Raw genomic sequence first — 17,777 nt, 5'->3', positions numbered from 1 at the left:
TGGAATCACACATTGATTTAGGAAAACACAAATGAACATTATCTATGTTCTATTGTATTTTTTAAACATTTCCCAATTACTTTTTAATCTGGTTTAGCCCATCTAGCACTATTTGACAACTCCAAGACTATGAGCCACAGAGAAGATGCCAACCTGTAACGGAAGAGGAGTTTCACTACCAGGGAATTCCCTGTATCTATGTAACTGCAGGTCTGGTCCCTATCTCTATGCTCACATGCTATAATGCACTGGGGACACAAATACAATAACATGACAGTCTCTGCCCTCAAGAACCTTATGTTCTAATTACCCATAGAATCAACACCTGGGAGGGATGGAAGGAATTCTCCAGTCTTATATTCCACTGAGGCCCAGAGAGGGGGATGAAATGATTTGCTCAAGGTTAGCCAAGTTAACAACAGACAGGAAAGATCCACGGGAAGGTGATGTAGTCCTGAAGGTCATGAGTAAAATATGAAAGGCAGCAGATGTGTGAGAAAAGCAGACTTTATTGACTTAATTGGTACATTTCTATAAACATGTTGGCATACTAGGGCACTCTCTCTCTCTCTCTCTCTCTCTCACACACTCACACACACACACACACACACACACAATACCTTTGTTTCCAACACTAATGTTTTTTCTCATTTAAGATAAAATTGAATGGGGTGGTGATGGGGGAGAGGATCACCAAATAATTATCCCACTCAACTCACAAAGGGAAAAAGATGTGTATTCCTGAGACAGTTACAGAGAAGGGTGGAGAGGGTCCACCACCCAGAACGAGATGTGTTCATTCTAATGCACACTGTGTGGAAGGGTACCACCTCTGATTTGAGCAACAGTATAGAAGTGGATGCTAGTTGGTTATTAAGTGTTAGGGGTTTCTAAGGCTCCAGTTCCAGGAAAATGGGAATAAGTTAGTTTGGTCAGACATCCTTGTGCTTAACAAACCTAAGGAAAGATTTTGGATATGTGAGATGGACCTTAGCATCCCTCACAGGACAGGTCTGGGCTGAGGAAGGTAACCTTTTCTTGATTGACTAAGTCCCTTGGGGTTAACCCTGAGTCTCCTTACATCGCATTCTATATTACACTAAATTAAATGATGTCTTTTCCCACTGACCTCACCAAGAAGCCAGAACTGCCCAAGACCTTATCTAGTCTACTTTGTGACTCCATGACCCTCAAAGATAGATTGCTTTGTACCCTAAGTCAGTGAATGTGAACAAACAGCCTGGAAGGGAAGAGCATTTGACTTTATTTACCTAGTTTAGTCCCCAAGGCTTTGTTCTTTACTTCCCTGCTTGACCTGCCCCGGTCATCCCCATTAATGCTTTGCCCAGGCTACATGTCCCACTGAGGGAATCAGTGCCCAGGATATGCCCGGGCTTCGTGTCTTTGGTTTGTCGAGAGAGTCTCTTTCACTCCCTCATTTGTACCTTATTCTCTCCTTTGGAGAAGGCTGGCTGCTGGATCACTGCTCTAAGGCATCAGCAATGGCCCCTGTGGAATTGTAACAGGTGGCCTGGTCACTTGGGTGTTTTGCAGTCCATCTGGATCTCTCCTTTTTCTAACCCAAAGAATTTCACCCAATGAGCCAACAGTGCAATCCAGTCATTGCTGAGGAGCTCAGTCCATTTCTTGAAAACAAAAAGCCTTGCAAACAATGTCAGGAACATCAGATTGGAGAGTGTAGGAGAGGCTTATCCACCTTCTCTTTCAGGATATGCCTGTTTGGGTGGCACTCACTATGGAGAGAAAGAAAGAGAGAGAGAGAGAGATACACATTATGGTCTTACTCTCCTAGAACACAAAGAAACCCAAGACGGCATCTGGTCCATGGCATCTGGCCCTGCCTTTGCTGATAAACAAAACGGGGTGAGAGAAGTTAAATGATTTTGGTCACAGAGCCAGAAGAGTGTCTTAATGTCTTCTTAGAGGTGAAATATCAATTTTTAAATTTTTTTATGACCTCTCTCAACCCTCATTTAATTGAACAAATGTGTATAAAGGATATATACACAAGGCATGGGCTAAAATAAAATGCCTGTGCATCTGTATACTCAGCTCTGCAGCAGAGAGCAAGCTCCCTGAAGTCAGTCTTTGCAGGCCCTGTGCTACTGCAATGCTTGGAACATATTAAATATTTAATAAATACCTGTTGAATGGAATTGAACTGAATTAGCCATCCTTAAAAAAACAACCCAAATCCTCCACATCTTTCCCTCTCTCTGTAAAGTCTTTGCCTAAGTTACCTGAACTGTCCCCAATTCTTTGCTTCCTGATCTATCATTTAAGGCTTTCTCAGGCAATTTTCTTCAAAGTCTTATCCATTTATGTTTTACTCTCTGCCTCCAGCATCTCTGCCATCCCTCTCCCTGGCCCAGGTTGTCAGCCTTTTCCTTTCTTCATTTAAACAATTCCCTAAATGTCATTCCTCCAAGAAACTTTAATTATAAAAGAGGGAGTGAATTTCTCCCATCTCCACCTTATTTAAACAAGAGACTCGTCGATCAATCAACTGTGAGAGCTGTAAGGCCTCTTCTCCCACACCATCTGATTGAGTCCTTGACTTATGTAGAATGTCAACAAATACATTTGTTTTAATCCTGAGCCAGTATTTGCCCACTCATGTTTATGTCTTTTATACCCTTGCCCTTCACTGCTGTCTACGTGAGGCTGTGAGCTCCAGAGAAAAGACATTTTTCCAGTTTAATTTGGATAGTGGCTGGTATGACACAATAAACAGAAAAGATTTAGCTCATTCTGCTTGGCCCTGGAAGGTGGACCTAGGAACAATGGGGAGATGCATGATGGGTGCAGGTGGGGTAACAGCATATTTCCAGTGATGACCCACAACTAGGAAGTGGGGTTAGGGACACCACTGAGGAGATGTATCATGAGAAAAGAAGGGAGACCAGTCCTATCATGAGAGGGATGCAAGGCAGTTGGATGGCCCAAGGCTTATGAAATATCAGAAGACTAGGCCAGGGGTTCTCAACCTTTTCTGTATCATGAATTCTTGTGACAGTCAGACTAGTAAAGCCTATGGATGCTTCTAAATAACATTTTTCAACATATAAAGTAAAATGTATAAGTTTACAAAGGAAACCAATTACACTGAAACGCAGTTATCATTTTTTTTTTTTAAAAGCAAGTTCTTATCAGGTTAAGAAGAGGAAAACTTCCTCCATTTTGGATTGATCCTCCATGCAGAGTATATGGGACAACAAGAACAAAAATTGCCCAGGATGAGAAATCATGGACGGGTCACTATATGTCCTGGTGGCAGGAATTCCTATATTAATCAGCTCATGACTCCCTTTAAATACTGAAATGTAGACGGAAGATGGAAGGATGGACAATGTAACCAGAAATGAATACAAAAGAGTCACAAGAATACTGCAAAGCCCAGAATGATATGAGCCTTATGAAAATGCTAAACACACCAGCAAGGATCTTAGGCTTTTATCCCTCCAAGTCCTTAATAAAGGCACCAAAAAGAGTTAGAGCAGAGAGTGATCTTCAGACTTGAAAGGGCAGAACAAGTAACAGATAGTTCAAGATGGCATCTGTTTAAAGAAACAAAGAAATGGAGACAGGTGAGAAGACAGGGAGAGAATGTGAAGCTATTAGAAAGGAGCTTCTCGTTTCCAGGTCTCAGTGCTGAAGAATCATGGAAGTGAGATTGTCAGAATCCCTCCAGACAATCTTGGAGAAATTGGAGAAGGTGTGAAGTGTCAGCTGGAAAGATGTTGTCCCTGTTTCCCAAAAGGAGAAAAGGTAGAGAGGAATTTGAGATAGTACATGCAGTCTGGTAAACATGATGTCAATCTTCAACAACGTTCTGAAACAAGTCAATAAAAGGTACTTCATCAGCATTTAGAAAAGGAAGCAGTGATTAGGAGTCAACATGAATCCACATACCATGCAAAAATAAGCTTATTTTAGATAGCATTGTATTGTATGGTGGAAATGGGATGAAATTTGGTATCAAAAGACCTGAGGTTTGAATCCTGGGACGAGTACTTGCTACCAGTGTAATACTGGGCAGGTCACTTTGTCTCTCCAGTCCTCAGCTAACTCCCTCTGTAAAATGAGGGGTTTGAACTAGATCACCTGTAGGGTATTATTTATTCTTGAGTCTCATGTCATTACTCAGGGGAATGTCACAGATACCATTATCCTAATTTCAGCAAAGCATTTGACAAAGTCTATCATGATGTCTGTATAGATAGAATAGTGAAATGTGATCATTCCAGGAAATAGATTTGCAATTGATTGATCATGCTTAAAGGGTATTGATAACATTTTTATAAGCCTGGAGAGAGTATGAGACCTCTGTCCGTGGTCCTGTCTTGTCAGATTTTTTTTTAAAATTAATACACAGTCATGCTTTTCAAATCTGTGGATGACATTAAACTAGGGGAATTATCAAGTATATTATAAAACTGAATCAAGATCCAGATTCAGTTCAAGTATTTTAGAGTCATGAGATTTAGATTCATATTCCAGATCGGCCACTTGTGTGATCTTCGGCAAATCAGTTAACCTTGATGTGGCTTATTCCCTCAGTTTTAAAGTGAGGGCTTGGATTAGGTGATCTCAGAGGTCCTGTCCAACTTGAGATGAACAAACATTTGAGCAAAGCACAGGGATTCAAAGAATGACACAAAATTCCTGTCCTCTAGCAGTTTACAATATAGTGAAACAGAATGCTCTGACTAGATAGATGATGTATAGAAAAAATACCTCGATAAGTTCAAGGAAGTTGAGCTCATGTATGTCTGAGAAGATTCTATGAGGGATGTGTCACCTGAACTGAAGGATGGGATAGAATTTAACATGTGGAAATTGAGGCAACAAAGGAGAGTCCACATCTCAGACCTGCTGGGTTGTGTAGGGAAAGGCCCAGAAATGGGAAAAGATGAGTTTGATTGAAGCATTGACTATGCAAAGAGAAGGTATGAAATGAGACTAGAAATATGGGCAGGGGCAGGGCTAAGTCCCAAATTTAGGTTAAAAAAATTAACTGCATGGTGTGAGGGAAATTGGTTTGGCAGCTGTTTGTGTGAAAAAAAAAGATGAGTTGGTGGTGTTTGTTGACAATCAGCTTAGTGTGAGCCAGTGGTTTGGCTAGGACATGGGGTGGGTGAAGGAGACAATTGGGAGGGATGTTAGACATCCAGTGGTGCTAGCTGAGGGTCTCACATTCTCACAGCTGCTGCTCTAAGTACAGGATAGAGTGAGAGGGGGGTGGTTAAGGAAGGAGTCATCATGAAGTGAGATGGTAGGGCTAGGGGTGAGCCCATGAAGTTCTTGAGTGCCATGCCAGGGATTGGGATTAAACCATAATTGTTTCACAGAGTTCCTGGTAGCTTGTGATCAGAGTAGCCAGGAGAGAGCAGTGGCAGAAGCTGCTCTGATGGCTTCCCTAGGGCTGCTTTTAAAATCAACCTAGCTCAGACCTCCTTGCTCAGCCCTGTCCTGCCCTGCCCAGCCATTTCAATGACCTTCAGTAGTCTCTAGTCTCTCTCATCAAAAGAACTCCCTTCCTGGGGTGTTTGAGCTCAGAGATGAGAAGGGAATCTGGATGCTTCAAGGGGCAAGATCCAGGTGCTACAGGAGCTCTGATAATAAGACTGGGGAGGCAGACTAAAGCTATACTATGAAGGACTTGGAGCACCATTCTAAGAAGTGTGGGCTTTATTTGGAAGACCCAAGGGATCCACTAAAGGTTTTCTGAGCAGGTGAGTAGTATGACCACAGCTGTCCACTAGAAACTTTGATCTTGTAGCATCTCAAGGATGGATTAGGACAGAGAGACCAGAGGCAGGGAAGCTATTTGGAGGCTGTAGTTAAGGCCAGAGGCAATGTAGATATAAGCTAGGATGGTAGCTGCAGGAGTGGGAAAGAAGGGATGGGTTCCAGAAGCCTCTGGACTATCTTGCAAGAGATTCTAGGAGATGCTCTGATCACCTTGCTTGGTGAGATAACCTTGCAAAAGGGGTAAGCACAACAAAGACAAATGTACATTCTGATGATGAGTTTTGTTTTGCGCAAGGGAAGCAGCCTTCATATCATGTGGCTCTGAAGTTTTGGGGTTTCTCTGATGATCTGTCCTCTTAGCTTCCAGACCTCATTTGTACCTCTGACCTTTTGACAGAGGCTAGCCTCATTTCCTCTCCAGCATTGGCAGATGACTCATGCCTCTGATGGGTTTGGTCCCTCCCTTCCCGTCTTGCTCTCTTCCTCACTTACCTGCATTGAGGTCCTGCTGATTGGCCCATCTTCTGGCCAATGCTTCCCGTGGTGTGGGAGCTCGGAACTCTCTCGGTAGTCCCGGGCTTTGGAATGCTGCAGGTGTAACACAGCTGGACTCTTGGCAGGCAGAGGAGGCCTATTCGTCTGTCCTGGATTCCCCTGCTGACTCATTTCAGACCTAGCAGGCTTGACAGGCCTCTTAGCTGGGATTGGAGTTTCTGAGGGTGTGGGGGGTTTGGGCTTCCCCTGGGTCTTTTCACCTCCCGATGGAGTCTTCCCTTCTGCAGAGGAGGAGCATGTAAAGGAGCGCATCCTGGGCACAGGGAGGAAAGGGGCAGAGATCTGCCTGCTGGCCAACTTGCTGCTCTCACTTTCTGAGGGCTTCGTGAGGATGATGGCTGGAGATGGAGCTCCAGGGTCTGGGCAGGCTGAGCGGTCCTTCCTCAAGGCCTTGGGGGACTCTTGCTCTTTCCTGGGCATTGGCTTAGGGAAGGGACTCACAGATCCATATAGTGGATTCTCAAACATTTCTGGCTTTGTCATTTGCACTTCCTCCACAGGCAAGGGATCTGCCATGTTCTTCCCTAAGTCACTGGGCCTGTAGCCGTTGGGAAGAAAGGGCAAAGATGAACAGAAGGAGATCAAGTTAGAAAGTCACAAACACAGAAAGAAGAATTTACACAGAATTGAATGAAATCAGGGATGCAATGCCATTCAATTTACCTCCAATGCAAACTGTCTAATGCTAAGAATGATCTCAAAGAGCAGTGGGCTGCCTAGGGAGAGGGAGGGAGCTCTCTGCCACTGGGGATGTTCAAACCAAGGTTGGGTGAACACTTGTCAGGTATACTGAGGGATTGGTGCTGGGTTAGATTAGACAGCCTCTGAGGTCCTGCCCAATTCTGAGTTTCTGTGAGTTTGAACCACATTTATCAGGTACCTTCTAGACATCAGGCCCTTGTAAGATCTTGAGCAAGAGACAACATTTCTTCACTTTGTAACCGAGGACACCTGAATACTGATTTCTTCCTCTTGTCCTCCCTCCTAGCAGTTCTGACTCTTTACAACCCCCGATTCAGACATTTTTTGGAACAGTGGCTTCTGGCCAGGCAAATCACGGGATAGAGAATAGGAAACACATTTTAATGCCTGATCCTGGGTGGGATCCTAATGGATGCCTTGGGAAAGTATTCTGCAACCCCTTCTTCCAGAACATGGGAGGCCATGAACAAAAGCGGCAATGGAGCAGAATTCACCTAATTGTGCATGGCATGGGGAAAAGATCATTGCAAGAAACCCTGCCCCCACCAATTTCTAGCTATTTGATCCTGAGAAAGAGTCCCCTTTTCTGAGGCTGTTTTCTTATCTGCAAAAGGAGGAAAATGCACCTGCCTTGCTTACTCTACAAAGTTTGCTAGGAAGGACAAATGAAATAATGGATAAATTGAATGATAACAAATAATTATTAAATAATGGATAATTATAAAAATAATAATGGATTGAAATAAATTCAGTTTAATCCAGTAAGTGTTTATCAGACAAATTTAATTCAATAAGCATTTATCAAACATAAATTGGGGATAGCTTTATGTGCCATGCTGGGCCTGGAGTCAGGAAGACCTGAGTTCAAATCCAGCCTTAGACATTTACTAACTCTGTGACCCTGGGCAAGTCACTTAGCCTTAGTCTGATTCAATTTCCTCAACTGTAAAATGAAGCTAATAACAGTACCTACCTTCCCAGGTTGTTCTAAAGACTGAGTGAAATCCTATTTATTAAACCACTTAGTACAAAAAGTGGTATATAGTTGGTGGTTAATTAATGCATATCCTTCTCCTTCCCCCAAGCACTTACTACGTATACAGTAGTTAGAAGATCTGTCCGGCCAGCCCTTGTCCCTCTCCTGAGCTCTTGTAGGACCCATCCATTGGGATGCTTGAAGTCTCTAACTGGATCGCCCAAAGGCATCCCAAGCTCGTTGTGTCTTAAACAGAATTCATCCTTTTCTGACGCTTTCTCCTCTTCCTTCCCTGTTTCTATTGATGGCACCACCATCCTTCCACTCACTCACGTCCTCCCCCTCTGAGCAGTCCTTGCCTCTCCCTCACTGTCGTAGCCTGTCAGGTGCCAAGTCTTGTAGATTCTTCCTCCTCACTCACACAGCAGCCACTCAGTGTCAGGCTCTCCTTCTTTCCCCGGGGTTATTTTATAACAACTTCTTGACTGGTCTCCCTGCCTCCATTCTATCCTCTCTGACTGACTAACTGAAGGCAGAGGGACAGCACAGAGGCTTGGAGTCAGGATGACTCAAGTTCAAATACAGTCTTAGATACTTAATAGTTGTGTGACCCTGGGCAAGTCATTTAACTTTTATTTGTCTTGGAGGCAGCTAGGCAGCCTCCTAGGCACCAGAAGTTACTCTGAGAGAGTGCCAAATCTCTTAAAAGGCTGTGTGAACTGAATGTGAAATCGTTACCAAATCAGCTCATTTGCCAAATCATTTCTAAATCCTGGGTGCCATTCGTAGAAATGTAGAGTACCCCAAGAGGTAACCATCTCACTGTAGACTGGGCTTGTCTGCATCGAAAGGAATGGATTCACTTAATCTCCTATCTCTTTGTCTTGGAATCTGCTGCCCCTGTCCCCATCATCTTCCCCACCTCTGGATGAAAGAATTTCCAGCTTCCTTCTCAAGAGCTAACTAGCATTTATATAATGCTTCCAGGTTGGCAAAGCACTTTCCATGTATCATCTCATTTGACTTCTGGGACAATGCTGGGAGGTAGGTATTGTTACTTCCACTTTATTGTTACCATATCAAAATGTCACCATCATTTTATTACTGTTGTTTGGGTATTTTAGTCATGTCTGACTCTTCATGACCCCATTTGGGATTTTCTTGGCAGAGATCTTGGACTGGTTTGCCATTTCCTGCTCCAGCTCATTTAACAGATGAGGAAACTGAGGCAAACAGGGTGAAATGACTTGCCCAGGGTCACATAGCTAGTGAGTATCTGAGGCCAGATTTGAACTCATGAGGATGAATCTTCCTGACTCCAGGCCTGGCCCTCTATCCACTGTGTCACGTAGCTGCCCTAACCCTAACCCAACCATTTTTACAGATGAGAACACTGAGGCAGAGGTGAAGTGACTGTCACATAGCTAGTACTGATAGTGGTTTCTATGCTACTAAAGGAATGTAAGTACCAAGTTTAGCATCTAGTTAACAAAAATATTTAATTTAATTAGGAATTACCACTAAGGTAATTAGGATTTAGCATTGAAGTAATCCTTCATAATTACTTCAAGACTCAGTTCAAGGGTCACCTTCAGCAGAAGGCTTTCCCTGGTCTCCCAAAACCCCCCTCAAAGACCTTCCTCTGCCCCTGTCATTTTCAAGTTGTCTGCCTCATTAGAATGTGAACTCCTTGAGAGAAGGGTCTGTTTTGGCTTTTCTTTGTAGTCTCAGGACTTAGCACAGTGCCTGGCATGTGTTTATTGACTGACAAGTGCAGTGATAAGGTCTGTCTCTCCAGCTGCCTTGTGTGGATCCAGTGGTGCAGTGGCTAGAGCACTGGGCTTGGAATCAGGAAGATTCTAGTTGTGTGAGCCTGGGCAAGTCAATTAACCTCCATTTGCCTGTTTCTTGAATTGTAAAATTGGGATAATAACAGAACCTAGGGCAACTTCTCCCTGAGTTCAAACCTGACCTTAGACACTTACTAGCTGTGTGACCCTGGGCAAGTCACTTCACCTTGTTTGCCTCAGTTTCCTTATCTGTAAAATGAGCTGGAGAAGAAAATGACAAATGATCCAGTATCTTTGTCAAGAAAACCCCAGATGGGGGTCATGGGAAGTCTGACACAACTGAAAAGACTCAAAATAGCAAGAGGGATTCCATTCCTCCCCCCACCCCCATCCCTCTTCTCTTCTGCCTGGACTCAGGATCTGAGTTAGAATCTCCCTTCTACTATTTAGTCCGGATAGTTGTGCGTCCTTGGGCAAGTTAGTCCACATGAGTGTCAGTGGGGATAATATCTGAGGTCCCTCCCCCTCTCTGATTCTGAGCCTGTGTCTTTAGGAGAGACATGAATAGCTAGAGCATGTGTGTAAAAGGGAGCCTGGGATGGCAAAGGGTCCAGATCTGGGGTCTCATGAGAAGTAGTGGAAGGAAATGGACCTATTGAGACTGAAAATGAGAAGAGCCACCTGCGGGCTTGGGAAGGGCAGGCATGTGGAAGAGGGAAGGGACCCATTTTGTGGGACTCCAGAGGACAGAATGTGGACCATTGGGAGGTGGAGTTCAGCTCAATAGAAGGGAGAAGGGTCCAGGAAGGAGAGCTGGCCAGGGTGGCTCATCCATCTCTAGTTAGAAGGGATCTCGGGGGCCATTCTGTCTATCCCCTCATTTTATACCTGCCAGCTAGGGGTGGTGGGAGAGAGCCCCACTTGGAGCCAGGGAGAACTGAGTTTGAATTCTGCCATACTTACTAGCTGTGTGACCCTGGCTGCCTCAGTTTCCTCATTTCTAAAATGAGGATGACAGCACCTACTTCACAGGAGTGTTGTTAGGATAAAATGAGATCTTTGTAAAGCGTTTTGCAAACCTTAAAGAGCCATATAAATGTCAGCAATTTCTAGTTGAGGAATCTGAGGTCCCATGGGTAGTGAGAATCTCAGGTGAACTTTGAGTCCAGATTCTTTGACTCTGGGGCCAGTGCTAGAAATAGTTTTCTTATTAGGTAATGAACTTCCTGTGCCTGGAGGTATTCAAGCAGTCTAGGTTACTGCTGGTCAGGATGTTGTAGAAAGGATTCTTTCTGGTAGTGGTTAGAAGGTTGAACTAGGTGACCTCAAAGGCCCATGCCAATTCTGAGCTTCATGATCCTAGGAAATCCCCTGACTTTTTACCAGGGTCCAAAAATTTGGTCATGAAAAATGATACTCACAGTTGCTCCTGGGTCCTGAGATTGGGAGCTCGGTTTGCTGAGCAGGGAGGTAACTTTTTTGGAGATAACGGGGGCTGTGAGGGTGGGGTCGTGGGAGACTCTCCCCAGTTGGGAACTGAGGGGCCATCTTTGGGAGGTTGATCATAGCTCCAGAAGGTGGACTGTAGCTCAGATGAGATGGCGGGCTTTCCATGGAGGGGCATCTGCTGGCTGAAATGTCCCATCCCCAGATAGTTGGGGTTGGTGATCTCAGTGAAGTTGGAGCCACTGAAATGAGCTCTAGAAAGGAAAGCGCACACACGCACACACACACACACACACACACACACACACACACACACACACACACACACACACACACACACACACACACACACCTCTCAGTGTTTTGGACAGATGCCCCTCAGCTGCTTGGATCTCAACCTCCCCCAAGGCCTCTCAGACTTCCTTCCTCTCTGTTCCTTTATCCCTGCAAACTCCAGGCCATGCCAGTGGGCAGCAGATCCCATAAATGCTCACACTGGGCAGACTCAGCCTCCTCCTCTTTTAGGGCAAGATGGGAGGACTGTCCCAGTAGGATGATCATTAATTTCCAATTATTCTGGAGCCCATGATTCGCCTAATGGATTTTCTGCAGCCAGGTTTTCCCCCCTATCTGGGCTTCCTCTGTTTTACCATCCTGCTTCTGGACCACATTCCATTGCTATCTGCTAAGGCCTGCTAAGCAGAAATAAAAGCAAATTTTCATATAAGTCTAAGTCATTTGTCTGCCCTCCAGAATGACAGACTCATAGGATCAGAGACCTATGGCTGAGAAGAACCTCAGAAACCAGTTAGTCCAAAAACCTTCATTTTACAATGGAGGAAACTGAGGCTCACATTGGTCAAGTGCATTGCCCAAAGTCACAGGTAGCAGAAGAGAGACAAGCCCAGATCCAATCCAAGACACAGACAACAGAGAGTGAACCAGACAGCAGCCCAAAATGAGAGAGATGTGATGCTCAAGTCATGCCCTGATCTGGATTAGCCATTTGAACTGTTTCTTCTTGCCATTAGCAAAGATAATCATAGGGCTTCTGACCAAGAGAAAAGGGACTTCCTTGCTCTTGGACACTTCCCCCAGGACTTCAAGCTAACCTGAATGCAGACATTTTCATTGACATAGTAGGATTCCCAAGTGGCTTCCAATCAGTCTCCCGAAGCAGAGACGGAGGTCATTGGCCAGTGGTTCTTGTCAAGAGGTAACATTGGCTGGCTGAATCCTAGCTGTGAAGATTAAGGTCTGTGTGTGTGTGTGTGTGTGTGTGTATGTATTTGTGTGTTTACGTATGTATGTTTGTAAAAGTGTATGGGGGGTGTGTGTGTGTGCGCGTGTGTGTGTGTGTTGAGATAATGGTTTGGTGGGATCCCAGGAGCTCACAGTAAAAGTGTTTCCCCTTAATCAATGCAGATTAAACCTAGAAATCTTTTGGAATTATTTTTGGTGACTTGTACTAGCTCTCCTGCCCTTTCCCAAAACTTGTGCTAGGGTCATGGTGGCAGGAGGCATTGAGAGCCCAAGGGAGCAGTTAGTCAGTCAGAAAGCATCAAGCACTTAGTATGTGCTGGGAACTTTGACAGTGCCAATGTTACAGAGAGGTCAGGAAGGATGCGGAGTGAGAAAAGGTCACTAAATCTGGTAAGTAAGAGCTCACTGGTAATGTTAGTGCAAGGACTTTCAGAAGCCAGACTATAGAGGGGTTAGAAGAGAGTGAGAGGAAAAAAGACCCAATTATTGGGGGCCTTCTCAAGGAGTTTGGCCATGAAGGGGAGGCAAGCTGTAGGATAATTGCTGGGGGAAGAGTTGGATCATTCATTTTTGTAAAGATGGAGACATGAGTGTTTTTGTAGGCAGCGGGAAAAACCAGCCAGTGACTGGGAAGAGACTGGAGGAAAGTAGTGAGAGAGGAAGGCTGAGGCATTGAACCTCTTGGGGTCAGGAGTTCTGAGGTGTAGGGGGCTGTGTAGATCTTTTGTCTACATGGTCAGGAGTATGGGTGGTGGCTGGCATCAGGAGGTCTGAGGCGGCTAGAACTGGGTCAGCCCAGGAATGCATCAGCTCAAAGCTCCCATTATGATCAATCATGGCCCCAGTACTTCTAGCCTGGGTGAGACAGGGAGACTCAGGCTTTAAAAAATAATTATGATAAATAATTTTTAAAAAGAATAATGGGAGGGATTGATGGGTTAATCTTCTAGAGAAGATGGGATGGGATCACAAGTTCATGAGGGGCAGCTGGGTGGCTCAGTGACTACAGCACTGGGCTAGGACTCAGGGAGCCCTCAGTTCAACTCTGGGATCAGACGCTTTAGTAGCTGTGTGATCCTGGGTAAGTCACTTCACTCAGTTTGCCTTAATCCACTGGAAAAGGATATGGGACACCACTCCAGTTCTTTGCCTCCCTCCAAAAAAACCCCATTACCATCATGGTCCAGGGGGGTCCAAAAGAGTCAATGATTGATCAATAAACTGTTCATGAGAGACAAGGATGTAGGGGAAGACATCTGAGTGATGGGAGATGAGGAGGAACGAGGAGGAGCTCCTGGTGAATGCTCCTCACCTGAGAGGTGGGGGGAAGGCAAACAGGACCCTGAGGGGTTTGAGGAGGCATGAGCAAGTCTGGAGAAGCTGCCAAGGGTGTGGGACAGTGGCTTGTCAGGGAGGTGTTCACTGTGGGGATAATTTTCCTCCAGAGCTCTTCCTTCCAGGTTTAGTGTAATTTCTGCCAGACCCTGAATCTCCAGCCTCTCCCCAGCTTCCCAGGCTGTTTGAAATGATGCCATCACATCTGCTACCTACCTGGAGGGACAATCCCAGTGTTTTAAGGGGTCATGGCTCGTGAGGCTCTTCAGGGACTTCTGCCCACTGGCCTCATCTCGCTCTGTCTTCACAAAGTCTGGAGGAAAAGGGTTAAAAAGAAGAAATGAGACTTCCAGCTGCAAAGCTCAAGGTTTGCTGCCCACACTGGCATTGCTCACTAGGAGTGTCCTCAGTGTCCGATTCCTCAGCAGGGCTTTCCCACTTTTTCTCTAAAAGACAACTTCTCCACTAGGAAGGCCTCTTAAGACCTGAGTTAGAAATTCTGAGAAGCCAGAGACCATAGGAGAACCAACTGCAGTCGTCCAAGCTGCCTCCCACCCAACCTGCTGCCCTGCTAAAGGCAGAGGAATGTCCAGCCCGACAAATGTGCTCACTGACTTTTCCAGAAAGAGTTCAGGATATTCCTCTTCCTAAAGAAGCCACTTTGAAGACCTCAGGAGAAGCTATGCTTTGAGAAGCTTTAAATGAAAGGTAGGTTGGAGTGGGAGTCACCCAATGTCCAAGATGAAAAACCAAAGAAAGCTTTAGTTTGCCAGCCACTGGGCCCCTTGGCACCTGTCAGGGCACTGCCAAGCTCTGCCAGAGCACACAAGGCACACTTCGCTGCCTGGTGCCTAAGAGTCATGCCAAATGCCAGTTCAAATCTCTTTTGAAGTGTCCAAACTTGATGGAAATCAAGAAAAACGAGACAATCCAACCACCAACGAGCATTTGTCTGATTTGTCTCACAGCCTTTTCCCCGACGTCCCCTCAAATCCTGGGATCACAGGAACATCGATGTCCAGTTGGGGACAAACAGTCCTATCTAGCCCCACTCTTGAAATTTATCTTTATTTTTAAAAAGTAGTTTTAATGCTTTTTGCTTTTACAACAGTAATTACTGGAAATACCCTCTAGCCCTGTCTCCACTCTCTCCTGATACAGGCTGTGCTCCTTGACTCTGGTCTAGCCTGGGACAGTATGGTGTCTATGAAATCAGAGACCTGGGGTTCAAACACCAATTCCACCATTTACTACCTGGGCAAGCCACAACCTCCCTGGGGCAAAATGAGGAGGTTAGACTGAGGCCACTTCCAGCTCTAAATCTGGGACTGTATTTTATTCTTTTCCTCCTCCTCCTTCCTCTTCTCCATAAAGGAGGGGAGGGTCTTGGCTGAAAAATGTTTTAACTTTGCGAAGGTAAATGACACTGACGTGACTTCACAGCAGCAAACCTCTTGATGAGGAAGAGGTCCCCCTCCCCACATCTCCGTACCATAGAGCCTTTCTCTCTTCTTTCCTTGGGAGGTCTGAAGCTTAATTTCCCCTCGGAAATGACCCATCATCTCTCCATGGTGAGTGAGGGCAGTGTAGATAGGAACCAAGGACTCAGTGGCTTCAGATCTCAAAGCGATGCAGCCTTCACCTGCGGGAGGACATGTTGGATGGATGTGAACAATCTAGTCATTTCCACAGAAGACAAGAACACCTTTGGTCACAGAGGAAGGCGGAATGAAGTGGGCAGGGATGGGGGTGTTAGGGTGGGGGCTTTGCCCTTTGAGGTTTCTAGTGCCCTTCAGCCAGGCTTAGCTGTATTCTTGAGAGAAAGATGGGCTCTGTCCCCTCTGACATATAGTCATCTCCATGAAGGCCCATCTGTGGTCCTTCTCTGTCGGGGACGGGAGAGGGAAAGGCTGAGACCTGACTGGATGGGCCTCCAAATTCAGATGGGAAATGAGAAAATGTCTATCCCCAAAGGTCACAGTTTTTAAGGGTCTTAGAAAGGATATCAAACAAATAAGCTAAAAATGAACAGGACTGGAGAACATGGGAGAAGAGCTCGGAAGGGGAGGGAGGAAGGGAGGGGAGGGGGCAGTGACATGCACATTTCTTGACAGAAACAAGCCTTGAAATGAAACTTGAGAGCAGAAAGGACTGTGAGGACAACAGGGGAATCCCAGAATTTTGGAGTTGAGAGACACCTCAGCAGCCATCTCATCCAGTCCCAAAGAATCCCCACCATAAGCCAACAAGGGGTCCTCCAAGCCTTTGCTTGAAGACCATTGGTGGCTGGGACAGGTCAGCATTGGAAAGCCTAAATCTGCCTTTAGTAACTTTGCCTTGCTCCTAGGTAAGTCATTAACCACCTCATGCTAAAATGTGCCTAGGAATCAAAGTCAAGTTCATTAGCTTCTGGTTTTCAGACTGATTCCTTTTCCTTTTTTGGAAATCAGGCTGTACATCTTTCTCTGGTCCCCTGCTGCCTCTCCCAGATGCCACACTCTCTCTAGTCCTGGGTGCAGTGGCCCCACAGTCATGACTCACAGCTCATTTACTGGGAGGATGGAATTCACCTGAGTCAGGCCATCTTTGGCAGGGTGTTTGGCTCAGAGAGAGAAAGCAGAGCTAGGTGGAGGACTGGGTTGAAGACACTAATAGTGGTTGATTATCTGGTACTTAGTGATTCACAAAAAGTATTACCTGTATTTTCTCATTTGTGTCTCATAAAAACTCTCTGAAGGTGGAACTATGGGTATTATTAGCCCCATTTTTCAGATTAGGGAAGTGAGGATCTGAGAGGCTAAGGGGTGCATCTGGGTCCCACAGTCAGCCAGCAGTAAAGATGGGACTCAAGCCCAGTATTTGTGTCTAAGTCCAGCAGCATCACTGTGGTCCATCACCATGGTTACCGGGTTATTTATGGCTCTCAGAGCTGCTGTAGCACTTGATTTATCAACCTCTTTTCTCACCACAAGCCTCAGAGGCAGGCAGAGCAAGCATTATTACCCTCTTTTTACAGATAAGGAAACTGAGGCTGAGAGAGGTGAAGACATAGCAAGGAAGGCGTAGAGCTGAGGCTTGAACCCAGGTCCTTTGAGCTCCCAATCCAGGGCTCTTTTCAAAGCCTTTGATGGACATGTTTTATAAGGAGCAGATGAAAGAAGAGGGAGAGTTGAGACTTAACTACATTGACTAGAATGCTAAATTCTCTTTCCCGCATTAGACTGGGGACAGGGATTGGTTTTGCCTTTCCTCATATCCCCAGCACTTAGCATGGTGCCAGCACATAGTAGGTGTTTCATAAATGTTTATTGATTAAATGGAATGGGGAGAGTAAACCACTGAACCAGACAGAGGCAGAATCAACCAAATGGGCTGGGGGCTGAATGGAGAAACCTGAAGAATCAGTAATGGACAGCTTCCATATCTAAAGTGCTTGAGGACTTCTTATGAGACCACCCAACAGCCCTGCCAGGGACAAACATCATTCTTGACTCTGGTCAATGAGTCTTCCTTTGAGGTTTCTGATGACCGCTACTATTCCTCCACTCCCACGCCCACCTTCCAACCAGCGTCTCCCTTAGTAACTTAGTCCTGGTCCTTCAGCTTTGGCAAATAGGGAAACACAAAATGAGCTGGTGGAAACTGAAGAATTAGAAAGAACACTGAGCTTGAAGGCAGAAGACTTGGGTAGAAGTCTTGGCTCCAGGAACCTTCTAGCTGTCTACCCCTAGCCAGCTCCACATTCAGGCTCTTCCAGACCTTCCCTTCTCAAGCCTGGCCCATCACCTCCTCTACCCATTCTCTTAGCTAGAACTTCACCTCCCACCTTATTGAGAAAATAGCTTATGCCAGGAGGTCCCTCCCTCCTCTCTCCTCTGTTTCTCAAAGCTGCTGAGTCCCCAACCCTCTTCTCAATCACTCCATTTTTCATGAAG

At 45.5% G+C, this 17,777-nt stretch overlaps 1 protein-coding gene across 4 annotated transcripts in view; it reads right to left on the bottom strand.

Annotated features, from left to right (window-relative positions):
* Positions 1-491: 491 nt before the first annotated feature.
* The window catches only part of INPP5D (inositol polyphosphate-5-phosphatase D), a 140,235-nt gene continuing 122,949 nt past the window's right edge, over positions 492-17,777 (bottom strand). For 2 of the 4 annotated variants that reach the window (XM_072640526.1, XM_072640529.1), the window contains 5 exons: positions 15,335-15,484; positions 14,059-14,155; positions 11,220-11,498; positions 6,268-6,868; positions 492-1,754 (listed from right to left, as the gene is read on the bottom strand). In XM_072640526.1, the coding sequence (XP_072496627.1) occupies positions 1,752-1,754; positions 6,268-6,868; positions 11,220-11,498; positions 14,059-14,155; positions 15,335-15,484 (1,130 nt within the window). In that variant the 3' untranslated portion in view covers positions 492-1,751. The remainder of the gene's footprint in view (positions 1,755-6,267; positions 6,869-11,219; positions 11,499-14,058; positions 14,156-15,334; positions 15,485-17,777) is intronic. The other 2 variants (XM_072640528.1, XM_072640530.1) reach the window with 2 other exon arrangements.

Source organism: Notamacropus eugenii, chromosome 2, assembly GCF_028372415.1.
Source record: "Notamacropus eugenii isolate mMacEug1 chromosome 2, mMacEug1.pri_v2, whole genome shotgun sequence".
Lineage (NCBI taxonomy): Eukaryota > Metazoa > Chordata > Mammalia > Diprotodontia > Macropodidae > Notamacropus > Notamacropus eugenii.
Note: the sequence above shows the minus strand (reverse complement) of the source record. Positions and strands in the feature narration are given on the sequence as shown.